Source organism: Haliotis cracherodii, unplaced genomic scaffold (genome assembly GCF_022045235.1).
Source record: "Haliotis cracherodii isolate W230 unplaced genomic scaffold, xgHalCrac1.p SCAF_7, whole genome shotgun sequence".
NCBI classification, from domain to species: Eukaryota; Metazoa; Mollusca; class Gastropoda; order Lepetellida; family Haliotidae; genus Haliotis; species Haliotis cracherodii.
Genome location: NW_027266330.1, coordinates 5504155 through 5523024, shown reverse-complemented (window position 1 = coordinate 5523024; position 18870 = coordinate 5504155). Strand labels below are relative to the sequence as shown.

General features: G+C 38.9%; 1 protein-coding gene across 2 annotated transcripts; it reads left to right on the top strand.

Annotated features, from left to right (window-relative positions):
* Positions 1-3706: 3706 nt before the first annotated feature.
* On the top strand, positions 3707-17233 carry LOC139447146 (arginine and glutamate-rich protein 1-like). Of its 2 annotated transcripts, XM_071228328.1 has the most exons (6): positions 3707-3941; positions 5802-5837; positions 7151-7261; positions 10660-10885; positions 12864-12947; positions 14770-17233. In XM_071228328.1, the coding sequence occupies exons 1-6, from the start codon at positions 3778-3780 to the stop codon at positions 14926-14928; spliced, it is 780 nt and encodes a 259-aa protein (XP_071084429.1). In that variant the 5' UTR covers positions 3707-3777; the 3' UTR covers positions 14929-17233. The 2 variants fall into 2 exon arrangements, 1 of the variants encoding a protein (XP_071084429.1); XR_011652009.1 differs by lacking the exon at positions 14770-17233 and having other exon boundaries at positions 10660-12044; positions 12864-12935.
* The last annotated feature ends 1637 nt before the right edge of the window (positions 17234-18870 follow it).

Genomic DNA, 18870 nt, shown 5'->3' with positions numbered 1-18870 from the left:
AATTCAAGTTTCAGACACGTGGTTGCACTTTGCTCCTGTGTGAGATTCCCCTTCCAATAGAGGTTGAAAATCAGCCATGGGCAGGAGAAAGTTAACGAACGCTGAAAGATGGCATGTGATAGGCATGAAAAATGCTGGCATGTCATGCAGGGCCATTGCAAGACAAATGGGTCGTCATCACAGTGTTATCACTCGTTTGATTGTCAAACATGGTCAAACCAATTATGTCAATGACAGGCATAGGTCTGATAGGCCAAGAAAGACCTCTAACAGAGAGGATAGACGTCTTTTCAGGATAGTCAGACGAAATCAGATTGAAGACTGCAGTGGATTACCCATCAGAGACTCTCGACCATGACCGTAAGGCGTCGCCTCAGAGCGGCTGGTTATAACGCAAGAAGACCAGCAAAACGTCCTCAACTGACTGAGAGGCACATGCGGAATCGTCTGTTATGGTGTCGTGTCCGTAGTCGATGGAACTTGGCCAACTGGAGAAGGATCCATTGGTCTGTCGAGTGTCGAATGCTGCTACGAACTGTTGATGGTCGAATACGTGTTTGGAGGCAACGTAACACTCGTTTTGCACCAAGGAACATCCAGACGACCCATGTCATCCATGTGGCGGGGGGTCTGTCATGATACGGGGTTGTGTTTCCTTCGGCTGCAAACTTCCGCTGGTGACAATTTGTGGAAACCTGAATGGCCAACAATACCAAGATGCCGTTCTTCGTCCAGTGGTAGTCCCTCATTTTGACAACCATCCTCTTCAGACAAGACCTGTTTACATGGACGACAATGCTAGACCACACAGATCTCTGGCAGTTTGGGCTTATTTGCGTCAAGAAGCTATTGCCACTCTTCCTTGGTCGGCCTGTAGTCCGGATCTTATTCCGATTGAGCATCTCTTGGACATTCTTGGCCGGAAAATCAGACATCGTGATCCCCCAGTTCAAAATCTCGCTGGACTTGAAGCCGCACTTCATGAAGAATGGATCCGTTTGCCTCAGAGAAGCATTCAACGACTTGTAATGAGTATGAGGCGTAGGGTTGAAGCTGTGGTCAATGTCCGTGGATCATACACACGTTACTGACGTTTCTGTCTTGCAATAGACTCTACACTCCCTAGGGTGTCTTTGTGACACCTGATATGGTCTGCTGATATCATGACAGTTACATGACAAAAACAGTTTTTCAATGTTTTCTAATCCTTCAATTTCTGGTCTTCGGTAAAATTCCATTCTGCTCATATTCTTTTGGAACACAAGATAAACTTGCTTTGGGACAACTTTTGCATCACATGAGGTTTACATATACGGCATATAACAATCGTACATCTCGTTATAATAGTCATCATTAAGTTCCAAAAGTAACAGCTCACAAATATGGTGGGTGGCGCTTAACTTTTGTGCATGTGTATATTTACATTTTTAACGCACTTGGGCCGCTTTATGTCAGCAAAAATATATTGAATGTGATACAATTTACGGCACCAATTTTCGAACACAGTTTTCACAGGTATCCCTCAGATAAGCACGCAACCTTTCATCAATGAAACTTCAGTAGTTTCTGAGAAAACTTGTCTTCATTGCACACACTATGCACGAAGTAAAATAACGGATCAAGGGCCGTTAGTCTGTAAACATATAATTGACGGGGCCAATTTTCGAACTCATTAGGTAGCATCAGTGTGTAAAATTTCTTTTCTCTTACTTAATTAGTGTGACCTCTTGATCCCCGACTCTAGTGGGAGTGCGTATATAGGAATGGCTGTTGTCCGTCCTCCCGTTACGTTTCGTTTCCAGAATATAGTTCAGGAACCGAAACTTTGCATGCGTGGAGCCTTTTAATATTTGTTTTTTCAGAAAGTTGCATTCGTTTAGTTTCCATGGCAACAAACTTGACTCAAATACAGATTGCATTCGTTTCCGGGAGCAAAACTTGAAACCCGTATTATATTTCACCATGAAACCTTTCAAACATATCAACTACATCCTAAGCTGTTATTTCTTATTTCTTTTCTTATCTGGTAAAGAGTTTACAAATAAAAGAAGCGTTCATAAAATATATAATTTAACGCCATGTAATATGCCTCCTCCAATGAAGCCGACTTCCTGGTCTGATGATTAGAGCGTGCATGGCAATAAATACCAGTATATATGATCCATGCACCATGATTTCGATTCTCGCCGTTGATAATTTGTCTTATTAAAAAAGTTAAAACTGATAATGATCTTAACGCATTCTGAACACACGAAACGTTTAGTGAAGGTAAAGTCGTTGAAAGGACAATACCAGGCATAATAACCTCCCATTCGTTCTATAAACATTGAGGGGGCACGGTGGCCCAGTCGTCTAAGGCGCAGCGATTCGCAGTGCAGAGTTGCGTCCCTTGGGCACGCCAGAAACCTATGATTGTGGGTTCGAATCCGGGTTCGCCCCGATTATGCTTCTAGGTTTGTCAGCACCATACCCATAGTCGTGCCCCCACTGATATTGTAATTGTGGCTGATCCATCTCTTATTAACTCATGCATTGTTATCCACAACCAGGACAGACAAGCACGCAAACGGTATATTCCGTTTGTTTGTTGTTTAACGTCCTAGTCTATATCTTCACAGATCTTCACGGGTCCGGTGTATTCAGTACGATGCCATGTTCGTTGTGCCGCCCGTGCTCTCATCAAGCTGTATGGTATACCTCATAAACTACAACGAACACTTCAATCGTAGGCAGGCATCGTGGACTGGCATTTAAGGGGAATGATTTAATTCCGCCACACAGGTTCATTATGCGTACAAAAGTTAACGCGGCGACCCTGTGGCCGCCTCTAAGTTACTGTGGAAGGGCCGTACTTATCAAACTCAGTATGTAAGGAGTCCGGGGTTCGATCCCCTGGTACTTGTTGTTACCCTGTCTGGCGCTCGGTTTTAAGGGGCTAAAACAAGGACTGGTCGGCTTGGAGTCAGTATACTGTGTCTAAGTGGGGTATTCATGTTAAACTGCGGCATGGTAACTCAGCGGGCTAGCACTATAAATCGGCATCAGTCCGGACTAGTACAAGCAGCCACACACACACGTGCATGCACGTCGCTATATATTTAGGTGCAATAATCTTGGAGGCGACGTTAAACCCCATTTCACCTCATCTTACCTTCACCCTCTATATTTCATACTTGATGGAATGGAGAATCCTTCTTAAAACATGTAGATCTAATAGTGCACCAATCGATGTCAATCGATGTAAAAAAATCCCTTGAAAATTTAGCAAATATTTTTTATTATTTTTCAGCAGGATGTAACAATTTAGTTACAATGGAAACCAACAGTGTCTGATTACGACACACAAAACGTACCTACTAGGATATAAATATAAAATACCAGCTGATTGTCCTCTTGACGTCCAAAATGCGTTTGTAGTGCGGTTAATCCTTGCAATTGATCATCATAGCAGTTGTCCCCCTTTGTTGACAAATCGGATTCACAGCGTTGATAGTCTTAAAAGACATTTCTAAGGGATAATGTGTAACAATTGTTCTTTATATTCATGGGCCAAATTTACAAATACATCTTAGTATATAAGTACAAACTAGTCATATGTAATGCTGTCGTTTTATTTATCATAACACACTGCATCAAAAGGAATTTATTTTGGTGTAAAATGTTATCAACTATTGTAGCTTCGTGACGTCATAGTCTCGCTGTAGCCGCCATCTTGGGTCATTTCTTGTAGCCAGACTGGGTATATTCAGATCAGGGAAACTGGGTCTTGGAAAGAAAATGGGACGATCCCGAACAAGGAGCAGATCGCCAACCAGACACAGACATAGAGTAAAACACAAGAAACACAGGTCAAGATCCCGTTCACGATCTGTTTCAAGAAATCGACGAGAAGGCAGCAGACGGATACGATCTCGTTCACGGGATAGAAAACGAACAGCAAGGTACTCTTCACAATAAATCTTTGAAGAGTTTACCATCTGTGTTTCGTCAAGTGAAATCCCTATTCATGAAAATCAGTTGTCTGTAGATTAACTCATCTAGATATTTGCCGACTTTTGTGCGAAGGAAATGCATCGATAATGTTGAAACCTGACAAAATCGAAAGGTGCACTTGCTCATAATAAAATATTATTTGCTGTTACCGTCCTTGTAACCTTACATTCAAGTCATTTGAGACAATTATCCCCAGTGCAATTAACGTAGGAAATGACATAGTTTAATCACCTTTCTTCCCATTGTTCCTGCAGGTTATAAGCAAATAACCACGTAGCAAAATGCTGCAGTAAATTTGTATGCACAGCTTTCGAAGCGATATCACACAGAGGAAACCAAAACGTTAAAAATACCTACCGCAGCTGGGTCACACTGACCAGTTTCTGGTTGCTTTTCAAACTAGCCATTAATATAACTTACTCCCAGTCCTAGGGCTCCCCACTAAACCTGAACTGGTTATTTTTGCAACTAAGCTCATCACGACCGCCACTGTCACCGATTTTGGTTGATTATGTTGATTAGACATTTTAGAATCCCTAAGCAGTTCTACAATAAGCAAATTGCTGTATATCCTACTGTAATATTATTAATAATCATAAAATAAACCCGCAATATTAATGTCACAATCTGATGTATTCACTATTTAATACTTGTAGGGCCTATCGTTTGACTATATTGTCGCGGCCTCTGTATTAGGACCCCTGTTGACTGTTTACTTATGCTCATCCAAGCACAATATTTCATTGCTTGACGGAATACAGGAATCGTTTTGGCATGTCACAATTACTCGTCAGTATACTTGTTAACTTTTTTTATGATGATTTCTGGATTTTTTTTTGTTCCATTCAAAATTGGTCAGGAAAGAACACATTTGTTTGGATGATGTCTGTTGACCCAACCTAGGTCGTAATAATACTTATAATGCATAATCCAAAACAGGAAGTAATGTAAACCACGTTTTTCACTTGTATCACACCGCAAAATAGTGATACCTTGATAATATATATTTGCCCGCCCTTGAGTCGTTAAAGACAGGTACTTTGTTTACCAAACTCAGCATCGATCAATCCTAATGGACGTCATAAAAGTTGATCAAAGAAAGGAAGCATTTGGCATATTGACATAGTGGTGTAATGATACAGTATTGTTACGCTATACGAGGGGCGCAGTACAGTGCATCGATTTACAACCCCTGTGTATCACAATACTATACATATTAACAATACAAAAGTAATACTTACAGCGGTGTAAATAAAGTGGGAATAATAATAGAAACTGTTCAACAACCAGCTTATCTGCTTATGCCAATTCTCTGGTATTTCATGGGTGTATACTATATTGTGCACCTGAATGGGGTCATTTTCAACACAAATTATGCATTATATATATTCATTCTAGAGCAAGATTTGGGATCGTTTTCCCAAGTGGGAACATGTCCAATCTTCTTTGCACTGTATGCATTTGGTGTTAATTGGTGATGGCTTGTTTCATTGACTATTTCTGCAACTTAACTTTATCTCACCAAATGTTCAAGTGAGCTTATGGCATGGCATGTTGTCCGTTGTTGGGAGGTCAGGCACTATAACAAACAGATTTGTGTATGACGTTAAAATCAACGTGACTGGGTTTTTTGTTACTGCCAAATGAACATATTTATGAATCTTGCTCATCAATGGCAAGACGATGCAGTAAGACATAAAGGAGGTAGCTTAAGACCTTTATGTGGCCGAGGTTTGTTCATGGCATGGGAATGAAAGATTAAGATTAAAACATATATACAACCATCTCATCAAGTATTTTCTCCGCAGAAACCACAAGGCCCAGAGAACTGACAATACAGTAAGGTATGTAGCACTATATGGGTCACCCTTTTAGTCTTGACATTTTCTTTAAGTGAAATGAATTGGTTTTCCTTAATTGAAAAGAATTAACATTTAATCTAACCTCCAAAGGTTTTGGTTAAGCTACAATGAGCTGAAATTGTTGATAATTACCCTACTAAGTTTCATCTTTCATCTTGGGCATCAAAACATGATAGTTGTTCCCGACCCAACCAACCTGCATTGTCCAGTTTTTTATATCTTATTTTCTATGATCATTAATCACCTGGATACATTTGCCATTATTGTTTCATTTAAAAAGTAGTGTCACTGACTCAGTCTCAAACTTGACACATTATTTTTCTCTGGTCGTAATTTGATTGGGTGGTAGTTTTATCTTGAAATTAAATATGAATCGGGAGAATATGAATGAAATGGAGATTTCGATGATGTAACTCAACTCAACTGTACATCTACAGTCCATTTTGACTGTTGCAAAAATATCTAAAATATTAAAAAATTACTTCTCCAGATTGAGAAACTACCAGTTGTTATCATGCATGGATGTTTGGTGTCATAACATTGATCTTTAAAGTTTCTTTAAAGATAATATTGGTGTCGTGCTGTCCTCTAGCAGTCACAAGACCATTATACACAGCTGATATTCTGAAAATCATTGAAGATTATCATAACAGTCTGATATGCCTAACTCGATGGCTGTAAATTTAACTGCATATAACTTTCAGCTCACTTGGAATGTGTCTGGTGAGCAACAGTGCCTTGGCAGGTTTCTGTGGCGTAGTTGCCGAAATGTCATACATTTTCGTATTTGCAAAGAAAATTTAAGTTCATCCTTATTCCTACAAATAATATGCCAATCTGCAGAAGAACATCACGAGGACTAAATTTTCATTCTGGGATAAATAAAAGGTCAATATTTAGCCTACCACCATCTGCTACGAACACGGGTGTTTTGTTCATCAACTGGTATGAAGTCTATTTATCGTGTTGTATCTGTCCAATTGAGGCATTCCACTCATATTATCGGAAATTGATGCATGCAATAAAAAAAAAAAATATCAACCCATACCAACCCTGACCACAATATCATCAGACTTTGTTGTCCCAATCGGAACATTGTAACAAAATGTTAATTGTAATTTGGGAGCCTTTGCAGCTATGGATTAGTGTGGGGAATTCGTTCAGATTTCAATTTGATGTTTGTGATATTTTTCGAAACAACACTCTTTGCATCGGTAGTGTACCCAACCAATCAGAGATTGTTACATCATGAATTCATGACATTGTGATCATCTTTGAATTGTTTGTCATTTCAGAAAGCGATCATATTCCTCAAGTAGTTCAAGCAGTGATGAAGATCTCATCATGCGGGCTAAGCGTCGAGAGGAAGAAGAGAAAAAGGCTGAATTAGAACGACAGAGACTCCAGTGAGTGGCCAGCACAAAAATAGTCTCATACAGCAGCAGGGGTCCGGAAAATTTAAAATCCCAATCGGACATTTACATTTATGCCACGCCCCCTTCAAACAGCGTGTTTTAGTACGACTTTTTACACACAAATTACAAGTTGTTACGTATTCATAATATGATGAATTATGAATTGTTTCAATTTAAATTGTTTAATTCACCGGACAATTAATAACAAATAATATCATTTTAGATATATATGGAAAACATTCGTTTGTTTCTGTTATAATAACGATCTGTCAACGTTGTGAACGGTCTAATTAATATTCATGAGTCTGCTAGAGTGTACGCGTTGTAACATTTGGATCGAGACTATTATCCCATATTTGGTTATCACGTGACTTCACGGGAAAAGTTTTTTTTTTAAACTAAAGATTATTTAAAACAAGACAGATAATATAATCATAAATCCTAAACTATCGTTGATAGCAGTAGTTATTTGAATACTTTTTCATCTGTACTTAATTATTGACCATAAAAAAAATTGTCATCGATCGTCACAGAAAGCAAAATGGCGGTCAATCAAGATTCAATATACGACTAGCCACTGAAAACAATAAAATCTGCAAATCCTCGTTGTATGTCAACCAAGTGAAAGTCGTTAGCCACGACTTACAAAATGATCATTCAGACTTTGAGGGTTTGGCAGATCCGCTCGACTGATCTGCATCGGTCGACTGGCTGTCGTCACGCTTTCGCTTCTTGACTGAGGTTACGTATCGTAGCATTGTGAGGATAATGAGGTATATCGATGATGCAAGGTATTTATGTACAGTTGTAAATACATTTTACTCAAATTAACAAGATGTTCTCAGTAATAAATCCTCGATTAATCAGTGTCAACTCAGTTTATTGCCTATTACAGTGATTGACCGATTGGACTATCATTCTAGGTACGATGTATTTACAGCAATCAAAACAAACAAAGCTTGTCAGTGTAGATAATCTTCATTGTGTTACAACTGCAGACAGAAATTGCTCAGTCCTAACTGTTGATCATGTCCGGTCAAAATTTAAGAATGTCCGGACAATACTTTTTAAAATGTCCGGACAGAAAAATTTAAATGTCCGGTAAGCAATATTTTAGACCGGACATTTGAGATTCCCAATCGGACATGTCCGGCGCATATGACGGTTTCCGGACCCCTGTACAGCAGTCTATGACTTTTGTTACCCAATCCTAAGCCCTCAGTCTAGTAAAATTCTGTTCTGTCTAGTAAGCTCAGAAATAGTAATCCACATAATGATACTGATATTGACTGAGAGCCAAGTTTGGGCTTGAAACTGGCACAAGTTCCGGTCCAACCTAGACGTCGTAACGACGTAATGTTCGAGTTTTCATAGGTTCTACTCCTTTTCCTTATATTGTCAGGGGTTCAGGGGATCCAAGATTGAGAAATTCAACTGGTCCTGAACAGTGTTTAAAATGCCTAGATTGCCATCAGGACCCATAGAATTTCTCCTCGAGGCAAAGAAGTTAACTATGACTATGAAACTCCAGTTTCCATTTCCACCCGTGCCGAACCCCGGCTATAATTCTTTAGCTTGGTAGTAGTTGCTATTACAAGTTATGTCTCTTCTATGTTCTTCCTATTGACCATCATATTCCACCTCCCATATCACTTGCGTTTGCTTCAAATAAGAGGGCATCACCCAGTGAAGACAATCTGACGGATAATCAAGATCTATATTGTGTGTCTTACTTAACGAAGTGCATCAAATCACTTGAGCACCTTGATTAAAAACATGAAAAGATTTTGAAAATATCTGTTAACGCTAAGCTGTGGGTAAAACATGCTTTGCCAATCCTGCAATCGGCTGAAATGTGCACAGCAGTTTACAAACTGAATGTCGATTTATTTATTTTTACACATTTTTGATTGGACCATGCGTAGACTTGTTAGTCCAGCTAAAATATAATTCCAGCCTAGTTCGGCATGGGTGGAAACTGGATTTATGTTGTCAATTTACTCACTTGCCATGGGAAGATGAGAACCTCTAGGCCCTGACTGAACTCAGTAGGCCCTTGCTGTCGGGGGGCACGGGTAGCACAGTCGTTTAAGGCACCACCATTCGCTGTGCGGAGTTGTGTCCCTTGGCCATCCAATAAACAAATCATCATGGGATGGAATCCTTATTTGCCTGGATTATTTCTTGTTTTTTGAGGACCATATCCGTGCTCGTGAGTTTCACCAAAGTGGTAACAGTCCAAGACCTACATCACTTTGGACTTTCCTCCCGCAGCAAGCTGAGATGCCTCATACTGTTCATACTCACTCGCTCTCTATTGCGATGCCAATGACTCAGTGAATTTGCTGGAGACAAATGACATGGAACATTGTCATGATATCATCACAGCCCGCTCGGTTATTTCTTTTTCAAAGGAGCATGAAAAAAAGCAGGAGCCAAAATAGTATTCCCAGGAGCCAACACAACTGACATTTTAAAATTAACTGGTTGAAAATATTTGTCCAGTAAAATGAAATAACAGATAGGCAGTTGTTTTCAACACTGGTTGGTGTGGGTCCTAGAGTCCTTGAGGTCATGTAATGATCTATAGTATTTGTAGGGACTCCCTACATCTTTACTTTCATCATTAGGCTTCTGACAAGGACCCCTTGATTCTCATGAACGGCAGTGTATGACACCAAGAAGTATCACGTAGAGCCCATTGGGCTTTTCAAGAAATACATTCTGGTAGCCACAGAACCTTGGAAGCTGGACCACCTAACATGCAAAACACTATGCAATTCATCCCTCTAGGGGAGTCCATGGGCTTGCACGCCTTGAAATCTAGACAGCAAATGGTGCAGCGGGGACAAGAGGTAAAGTGCTTTCCAAACAAGCTTTTCTGGCCTCCGACCTGCCCTGGTTGTAGGTAATAACTTGGGATCTTGGTGGATTGTGGGATAGAATTTTTCCCTAGTTTAAAATATTAAGCAATGCTTGTTGTAGAACAGGACTAGGTTGATACATTTTGTTTTTGTTGTAGCGATAGAAGACGGTACACATGCTCAAAAAGTTATTTACCACTCCTTTAATTACCACCCAATGCTTTTGTCAGTCAAATATTGCAAAATGCCTTGTAATTAGCGCTTCAAGGTCACTGCTACAAAATAGCAGCTACGAACATGTGTTTCCTGCTAGCTTTTAATTTTGAACCTGATCTGAAATATTTATAGTAAAAACGTTTCTATGCAACTTGGCATAAAGATGCATATCGCGATATATATCATATCATGACCTATGTATCATGATATGTATTGTATCACCCCTAGTAGTCATCCCTTCTGCTGTGGATGACTGGTATTTAGGCTTTGGGCTGTATGTAATCCTTGCATTCATTTTTTGTGTTAAAGGAAACAAAAAGAGCTAGAGGAGAAACTAATCGAAGAGGAAGTTGCTCGTCGTGTAGAGGAACTTGTAGCTAAGCGAGTAGAGGAGGAACTGGAACGGCGTAAAGATGAGATTGAAGCCGAGGTCCTGCGTCGTGTGGAGGAGGCCAAACGTATTATGGAGAAGCAGATGCTGGAGGAACTGGAGAAGCAGCGAGAGGCTGAGCTAGAGGCTCAGAGAAAGAAGGAGGTATGGGTGACCTCCGTGTGTCAGATGGGTACTGTTGGCATGCCTTTTGTTATAATGGTTGCTTGGACTTTTAACTCCTTAAGTCTTCATATTGTTAGAATGCCCGTACACTAGTTGCTTCATCCAATAGCTATGGCCTGACAGTGTTTGAGTAGTGTTAATGTTCTGTGTATTATGAAAGTACTTCTGTATCAGAGAACATGAATCTGAACTAAAGGACAGACTGATGTCGTTTGTTGAAGTTTCCTTGATAAAAGTGGTGTCAGTTTTGTTGGGAACTTATGAGAATAGACAAGAACATTGCAAGATATGACACTTTGATTTGTATCTGCAACATCTACTTCGCCCTTCATTTGTTTTTCAAAACGTACTGTTTATCTGCATTTATTTTGATGGTATTTTGGTTTGGGCGCTTTTTTGTTAGACCAGTATTTCTTGTCTTATCTTCAAATATTCTCAATAAAATATCACAGTGGAGATAAATTGTCTTGTCCGGTCATAGCTTTGTAGTCTATTGACTCTTGTTGAAAGGTATGCCAAAAGTACTCCAGTTCCTGTCCAGTCCCCGAGATGATGCTTGGCGTTAGAAATGTATGTTGATAAAACTATTCTCCTAAAATTTGCTTATCCCGTCGTGCAAGAAAACAGCTGTGGAGCTTGCCAAATCATAAAATAAAGGTAACAATGGTAACAAAAACAATTGAAGTTTTAAATATATTTTTTAAAAATCATGCATACCATGGAATTGGTGTTACGGTGCGTTTTTTTCACTTGTGTAAACGTGTTGAACTTGGTTTGTTTTCGGACAGTTATCCGACTTGAAGTTCTTGGAAGTAGACACTGTTTCCATTGTTGTCTGTGGAATTGCTATGTATATTTGGCAGCTGTCTTCTTGTGTCAGGATGTGTATTTTGTTAACGATTCAAAACAATTTTAGGTGAATCACTGACAACCATTTCTTTCCCAAGCTGACTCCTTGACTGGGAAGAAATTTACGTTTTCTTGAGATCGTATTACCTTAATCATCCAGCTTGCTTTTCAGCGATGGGCTCTCCGTTTAACTTTGAAATAAGTGTTAACATGCCACCATTTTCTTCCAAGTTTTCTAGGGAATGCTGTGATAAAACAGAAACAAGGCTTTGCGTTTTCAGGAAAAAATGCAAGTATTGTCATGTAAAGTCTTGATTGAGTAAAACATACACTCAGTTTAGCTTCAGCCTAACCCTCCCAGTGAGTATGTTCCTTACATTGAGCTTCGATGTTTAGAACCTAGAAATGGAATTTCAGATGGGAAAATGCCTTTGTTTAGTTTGGTTAAGGGGGCGCTAGTGATTGGTTGAACATAGAGTCCACTGAAAAAATGGATAGATTCCATTGGTGGAGTGAGTCAATGGCGGATATATTGAAGACAACGACAGCTTATCAGCAGCCCTGTTCATAGTGCTGCACTCCTGGTACGTAGCAGAGGTAAAGACAAGCCGGAACAAGGTGATATAACCAAGAATAGTTGCCATGGTGATAACGTTTACATGGCAACCATTCAGTTGTCACTGTGGCTGCTTTCATGTTTACCCTCCATAATATTTTTTTTTTTTCTATTGAGTAAATCTGTTTTTATACTGTTGTATTTGTCTGTGTAATTTCACATGTTTCTTTGTATGTGTAGGTATTTGATTGGTTAACCCTGAGAATTTTCCAATATTTTTTGTAATTTACTCGTTAGTAATCTGATAAGTTCTGCACCACTTGTACATCATATTGTATTAATGTAACCATGGTAACTCTGCAAGATGATTAGCCAGTCTCTGCGACTAATGTATATGTGTATGTTCACATTTGTGTATTGTAAGGAGATTATCATACTAACATCATAAGATTCATGCTTTAGGAGTTTCTGTACATGCTTTGGTTGTGACATTATAGTTGAACCTGCATCATCTTGCATGAGTTCTATCTGTTATGTTTGTATCTATTTTAGGAAGAAGAGCGGGCGAAGAGGGAAAGGTTAGAAAAAATAATGGAGGACAACAATAAGAAAATTGAAGACGCGCAAAGAAAATTAGTAAGTACTTTTCAGTCCAACTTGGGGGCATGAGTAGCCTAAGGTGCGTCAAGTTGACTGTAGAGTTGAGTCCATTTGGCACTCCCGAAACCTGGGTTCAAATCCTGGTTTGCCTCGATTCTGTTTCTAGGTTTGTTAGCACCATACCTGTTCAAAGCTGCGTTTGACACAACTCACTCACTCGGTCCAACTTAACTGAAGCTCTTTCATTTTCCTGCAAGCAATAACAAGATCCGAAATGATTTTGTTTTGCTCAACCATGTAGATATTCAGAGTTAGAATGGGTCCCCAGCAAATTATGCTGGTTGTAAGAGGCGACAAAGTGCATGGGTTATGCAGGTTCTGTGAATTGGTCAGTTGCGTGTGATCATATCGTATGGATCTTTTATCATAATATCAGTCAATTGCTTGTCTGGTCTTGACTTGTTTTTTTACATGCCATCATCACATAGCTGGAATATTGCTGAGTGGTGTTTAACAACAAACAACAACAATTATTACATTTAGTGCAATAAAGTGTAAAGCATTAAAGCCTACATTTATCAAGGAAATTATCTGCTTGTAAAACATCTTTGCTACTGCAGGTCTTATCATACTGTTTATGTATATTAAAGTTCCGTTTATCCCATTATTTAGATAATGTATTTACATTTTAATGAACTTTGTTTTAAATGAAAACGCATTCATAACATCCAGATAGAGCCCCAAGAAAGGGAAAATTTGATGTTTTTTGGCAAATATAAGATTTCATATTATCCACTATTTCTGTTTTATTTTCATTGTTTCTGTGATCAGAAATTTTGAAAAGAATTATCAATATTATCTGTCATCCCCCATTTCCCGACATCTTACTGAGGCAAGGAAGTTAAGTGACCGTGAAAGTCCAGTTTCCACCCTTGCCATACTAGGCTGGAATTATGGAGTTTTATTTCGGCTGGACTAACGAGTCATTTGATGCACTTCCCAAAGTAAGACCTGTTTTTTTACAATACAGACAATGATACAAGTGATATGAGAGGTTGAATCTGATTGGTCAATAGGAGGGTCATAAAAGGGACATAACCCATAGTTCATTTTTTACAAAGTTATGACCCTTGCTACATGCTTTTCAACTTAGTGCATACTGTGTGAAATTGTGGCCGAGGTTTCTCAGACTACTGACATGACATGAATGAAACTTTGCATGCTTAAGAGATACTTGTCAAGACTGAGTTCAAAGATTGGTTCCGCCAATTATTTCTTTACAGAGTTATGGCCCTTGCTCCATGTTATGTTACCTGGTGCATAGTTTGTGCAATGAGGACAAGTTAGCTGATCTAAGAGATACTTATCAGGATTGATTTATTTTTTCTAGAGAAGGGGCCTTTTAGTAATTAATATCACATTTAATATACTTTTCTAATGACGTATATATGTAAGTGGCCCAAGTGGCTATCTCATTTTAAAGCTTGATGGTACTTTTTCTTATAGTTTATATTCACTACTATACATGCTGTATGAACAAACAAAATTCAAATATTTCCCATGGTGGGCGATAGTGATAACAATGTTTTCTCCTTGTTTACAATTTATGTTTTCATGACAACGAGGTGGATTTGTCCCGAAAATGAGGGTAGCGTTCGTTTCTGGAGCAGAACTCCAGAACCTAATATATTTTTTTATAAAACCTTTCATTTATCTTATTCAATAATAGGTTGCACTTGTGCATGTTTTATGCAGCTAGATTGAGCCCTGATCTTGCTTTGGAAGAGTGGCTAGAGTCAGTCTGAACTTTCTGATTGGAAGAATCAAAACATGATATGTTATTTTTGTTTTATCTTAGGCTGAAGAACAGTTGAAATTAGTTGAAGAACAGCGAAAAATGTTGGAAGAAAAACAACGACTTGAAGACGAGGAGAGAAAGCGCACAAAGCGAGACCAGGAAATCATACTCAACAAGAAGAATGCAAGACCAAAGCTCTCATTTGCACTGGGGAAATAGGCACCCCAGTTGCTGTGTTCTTGTGTGTGAATTCTTACCTCTTTCCATGGGAATATGAGCAAGTCTACTTGGATGGCAGAGGAGCAGATCATCCAAAGACAAAGACTCTAACATGCTCAGTTGATGTACACCTCATCTCTGTGAGATGGAAAGTTTATCTGGGAATGGGGACAAATTTTAGTTTGAATTATGATCAAGACATAATAACATTTTAACTTTGCCAGTTTGGCTGGGGGTAACAAATTGTTAGGTATATTGAATCCAGTCAAATTGAAACAATTCCCTAGTAGACAAAGGAACCTTGTCAAGAATGCATGATCATAGACAGCCTATCAAGATGAAAATCTCAGGTGCTTTTTTTTGTGTGTGAATATTTATTGATACTGGCTGTTCACTCATAAGAAGGCACTGTCAACATTTTGACTAGATTTGACAGGCTTGATGTTGATCCAGGAGGCAAGTTTGTGGAAGGACAGTCTTGAACTGTCCATGTACATTGACAGTCAGAGCAGACTGGAGAGAGAGAGAGAGAGAGATCGGTCATTGTTCATCATGCCTGGAGGCTTTGTGAGGAAGGGTTGGGTAAAGGTAGGTTAATCATGAATGGGTGGGGTGAAGGGATTTAATACTGATATTTTAGGGGTGGCATATAAATATTAGTAATGGGACTTAAGGCAAAGGGTTGGGGTTTGGAACAGTTTACTTTATAGGGTGGGGAAAGCGTAAGTTTCTCGTAAATTTTGGGATGGGTTGTAATTTGTAAAAGGGATTTTTACTTTTAGAGGGTTAAGAAAGATGTTTACTTGTAAAGGGTTGAGAAGGATATCAAATGATCCCTAAGGAGGAGGGAAAAGGATGGATTACTTGAAAAGTGGTTGGTTGTGTTATTCTGGAATTGGGGTGGGGGAAGGTGGGTGTAGGCTTGGCTGGGTAGGACCCTGGGTGTTGGTCCTTTGGGTATGGGTGATAGGTTCTAGTAATCTGCTAGGGGGGGAACTGTCATGGCAACTTTAATAAGTATGAGTGTCCCCTCTGTTTATGCCACGATGTCGGCATGCCAGGATGGGATTTTGGTATTGTTATGGATAAGCAATTAACAGGTTAAGGTAGGTGTGAGTCAATACATTTATGCTTTTTGTTTTGGGGAGGGTGGGTGTGCAGTGGCTTGGTATATTTTAAATTCACAGGAAGACTTTTGCTTTTGAGATAATTTATAATATATGGATTTGGCATTGTACTCGAAACTTGTTATTTATTTTGAAAAGGTGTTGTAAATATTTCCTCTATGTCAAACCAATGAATTTATATTTAATCTTTGGATATTTTCTAACACATGGTATCATTAGTCTGATGTTTTCTGTGCTTGTTTTAAACACATACAGTGGTAAGGGATACTTCTTTAACTCTATGCAGTAAGGTGGAACAGTTGGTAAATTTATATGCTATTAATTTTTTAATCCATGACATTTCTATACGTTATGTGAGCAGGTGGCCATGTTGGAAAGTCGGTTTAAGGATTTTTGCTAATGTGTGGAACAAAGCAGTCTCATTTTTTGTGGTCATAATACTTAGTGTCATAATCATGTTATGCTTTTAATAGCAACTCTGGCTGCACGTTTTGGGGAGGGGACTAAATATATTAAAACAAAATGGAAATCAAAACATGACGAAGGGAAAATACTAGGACTACAAGCATCATTTTCCCGATTTTTATAGAACGATACTGATCCTGATGAGGTTGGTTGCGAATGGAGAAGAATATTATGAGAGTATGCTCGGGAGGGTATCTAGGACATACTTTTAGCTGAGTTTTTTTCCTGAATTAGCAGCATGAGTTTCCTATGAAACTCAACAACCATCAGAATTCCAAGACTTTTTATGAGCCATTATGATGGTAACTTGTGTGCTTGTGTGACTGTGAATGTATGGATGTATGGAAGTGTGAATGTACAGCAGTTTGAATGATGTAAGCGTCTGGGGTCGGTTGGCTGGGGCTTCATTGTATCAGCTGGTGTTTTGTTTTATCATGCATCAGAAATGAATGACTCTATGAAGAAAGAGGAGATTGAACAATCAAGGAAGTGGTGTGTAGGGTGGAAGGGGAACAGGTAAGACTCGTAAGACGGATGAATCAGGAAGAACGGAATGATACATCACGGGGATGTGGGAGGGGTATTTAGATATGCTGGGGGTTGGGGAAGAAGGGTGGGGTTTCCAATAGATGGGATTAATGGGTTCTGTTTATGCTTGACATGTTTGTCTATTTGTGCTGTATAGTTGCTAATAAATTTTGTATGAAATATGAGGAATTTGTTTTGTCATGAAAATTGAGTCCTCAAGTACAATGTATTATCTTCATTCCTTTGAGGCATCAGTGAAGTTTTAGAATTGCTATTACAAGATGGGTGGATTTGCCCTGCTCACTCCGATACATGTGTGGTCACGACCTGGACTTTCCTCCTGTGTTGGGATATAGAACTGAATTGCTGTGTGATTGGATTGAACACAGTTTTCCTGCAGCCAAATCCTTGGATCTCTAGGTCACAAGGAGTGCTGAATATTACATATACATGAGCGTTAATTAATCACCACCTTATTCAAAATCCTATTCTGTTAAAGGTAATGACAAACAACGGAACCCTAACTCGTCAGCATGTTTTTTTAATGTACTGAAGACGCCAGGTGAAAACCTAGGTGAACTGCACCAGGAATGGCAGAGTTAAAAAGTTAAAATTCAGACATCTGCCTTTTTCTTTTGTTTGTTGTTTGACGTCGCACTCAGCAATATTCCCGCATTGTGACGGCGGTCTGTAAATAATCTAAGTCTGTACCAGACAATCCAGTGACTGACATCATGAGTATCGATCCACGCAATTGGGATACAATGACATGCATCAACCAAGCCAGCGAGCACCTTATCCCGTTGGTCACCTCTAACAGGTCTAAACTTACTTTAAAATATATTATTTCAAGGATAAGTGTTTACATAATATTCTCTTAAACATGTAAATATATATTTCTATTGTACGTGCATCATTCGAAAATCAGCATATGCATACTGATCCAATCAACTGATGCACAGATCTCAAATTTGAACTCTTGCAAAGACATTCTTCACCTCATCGAACTCTGAGTTTTCATTTTGTCCTGTGATAGTTTTATATATTCTCTTGAAACTCAGTATCCATCAAAAGTCTTGTTCCGAAAGTAGACTGGTACATTCAAGTAAGATTTGTCATTAAGCAACTGTTCTTTCTTAAGACAGACAGACAGATAGTTTATTTATGTCTCACCTTGTGCGAACATACGATATAAAAATATACAGACAAAAGTAAAACATGCTCAAGCCACTTCAACATGATTTATGAGAGACAATCCGGTTATATGTACATAAAAAAAAAGGACACGGATAATATGTTTAAGTGTGTTCGCACCTAACCAGAGATAAGAAAGTAAAAATGTGACACAATAAGACACCAAGAGTACTGTAAATTAAGCGGTTATGTACACATAAAAGAAACAGGCATAATAAATAAAATTTATACGTATACAGATTTAAAAATATATACATGCCCTTCTCGTGAGTAGAATATCCTTGCAGGTTTTGGCTGAGTAAAATAACAGTGATGAATTGCATATTAATGTGACATAACTTGTAATCATTATTGTCCCCCGCCGCGCGAAGTGGGGGATATAGTATTTACGACAGTCCGTTCGTCCGTACGTCCCACTTGGTTGTTGCCGCAATATCTCAAGAACTAAACACTGGATTGTCTTCATATTTGGAACTATGGTGTATATACAGACTCCGCACACAGCAGTCGGTTTTGGTGACCTTGTCCTTATTTTCAAGGTCACAGCAGGCAAATCTGCTTTTGGAGTTGGAAAACGGTGTTGCTGCGATATCTCAAGAACTAAACACTGGATTGTCTTCATATTTGG

Bases quoted from the DNA above. Each gene is read 5' to 3' on its own strand.
- LOC139447146 (XM_071228328.1), top strand. From the start codon at position 3,778: ATGGGACGATCCCGAACAAGGAGCAGATCGCCAACCAGACACAGACAT. The intron at 3,942-5,801 runs GTACTCTTCACA...TTTTCTCCGCAG, and splicing joins GATAGAAAACGAACAGCAAG to AAACCACAAGGCCCAGAGAA. The intron at 12,948-14,769 runs GTAAGTACTTTT...GTTTTATCTTAG, and splicing joins AAGACGCGCAAAGAAAATTA to GCTGAAGAACAGTTGAAATT.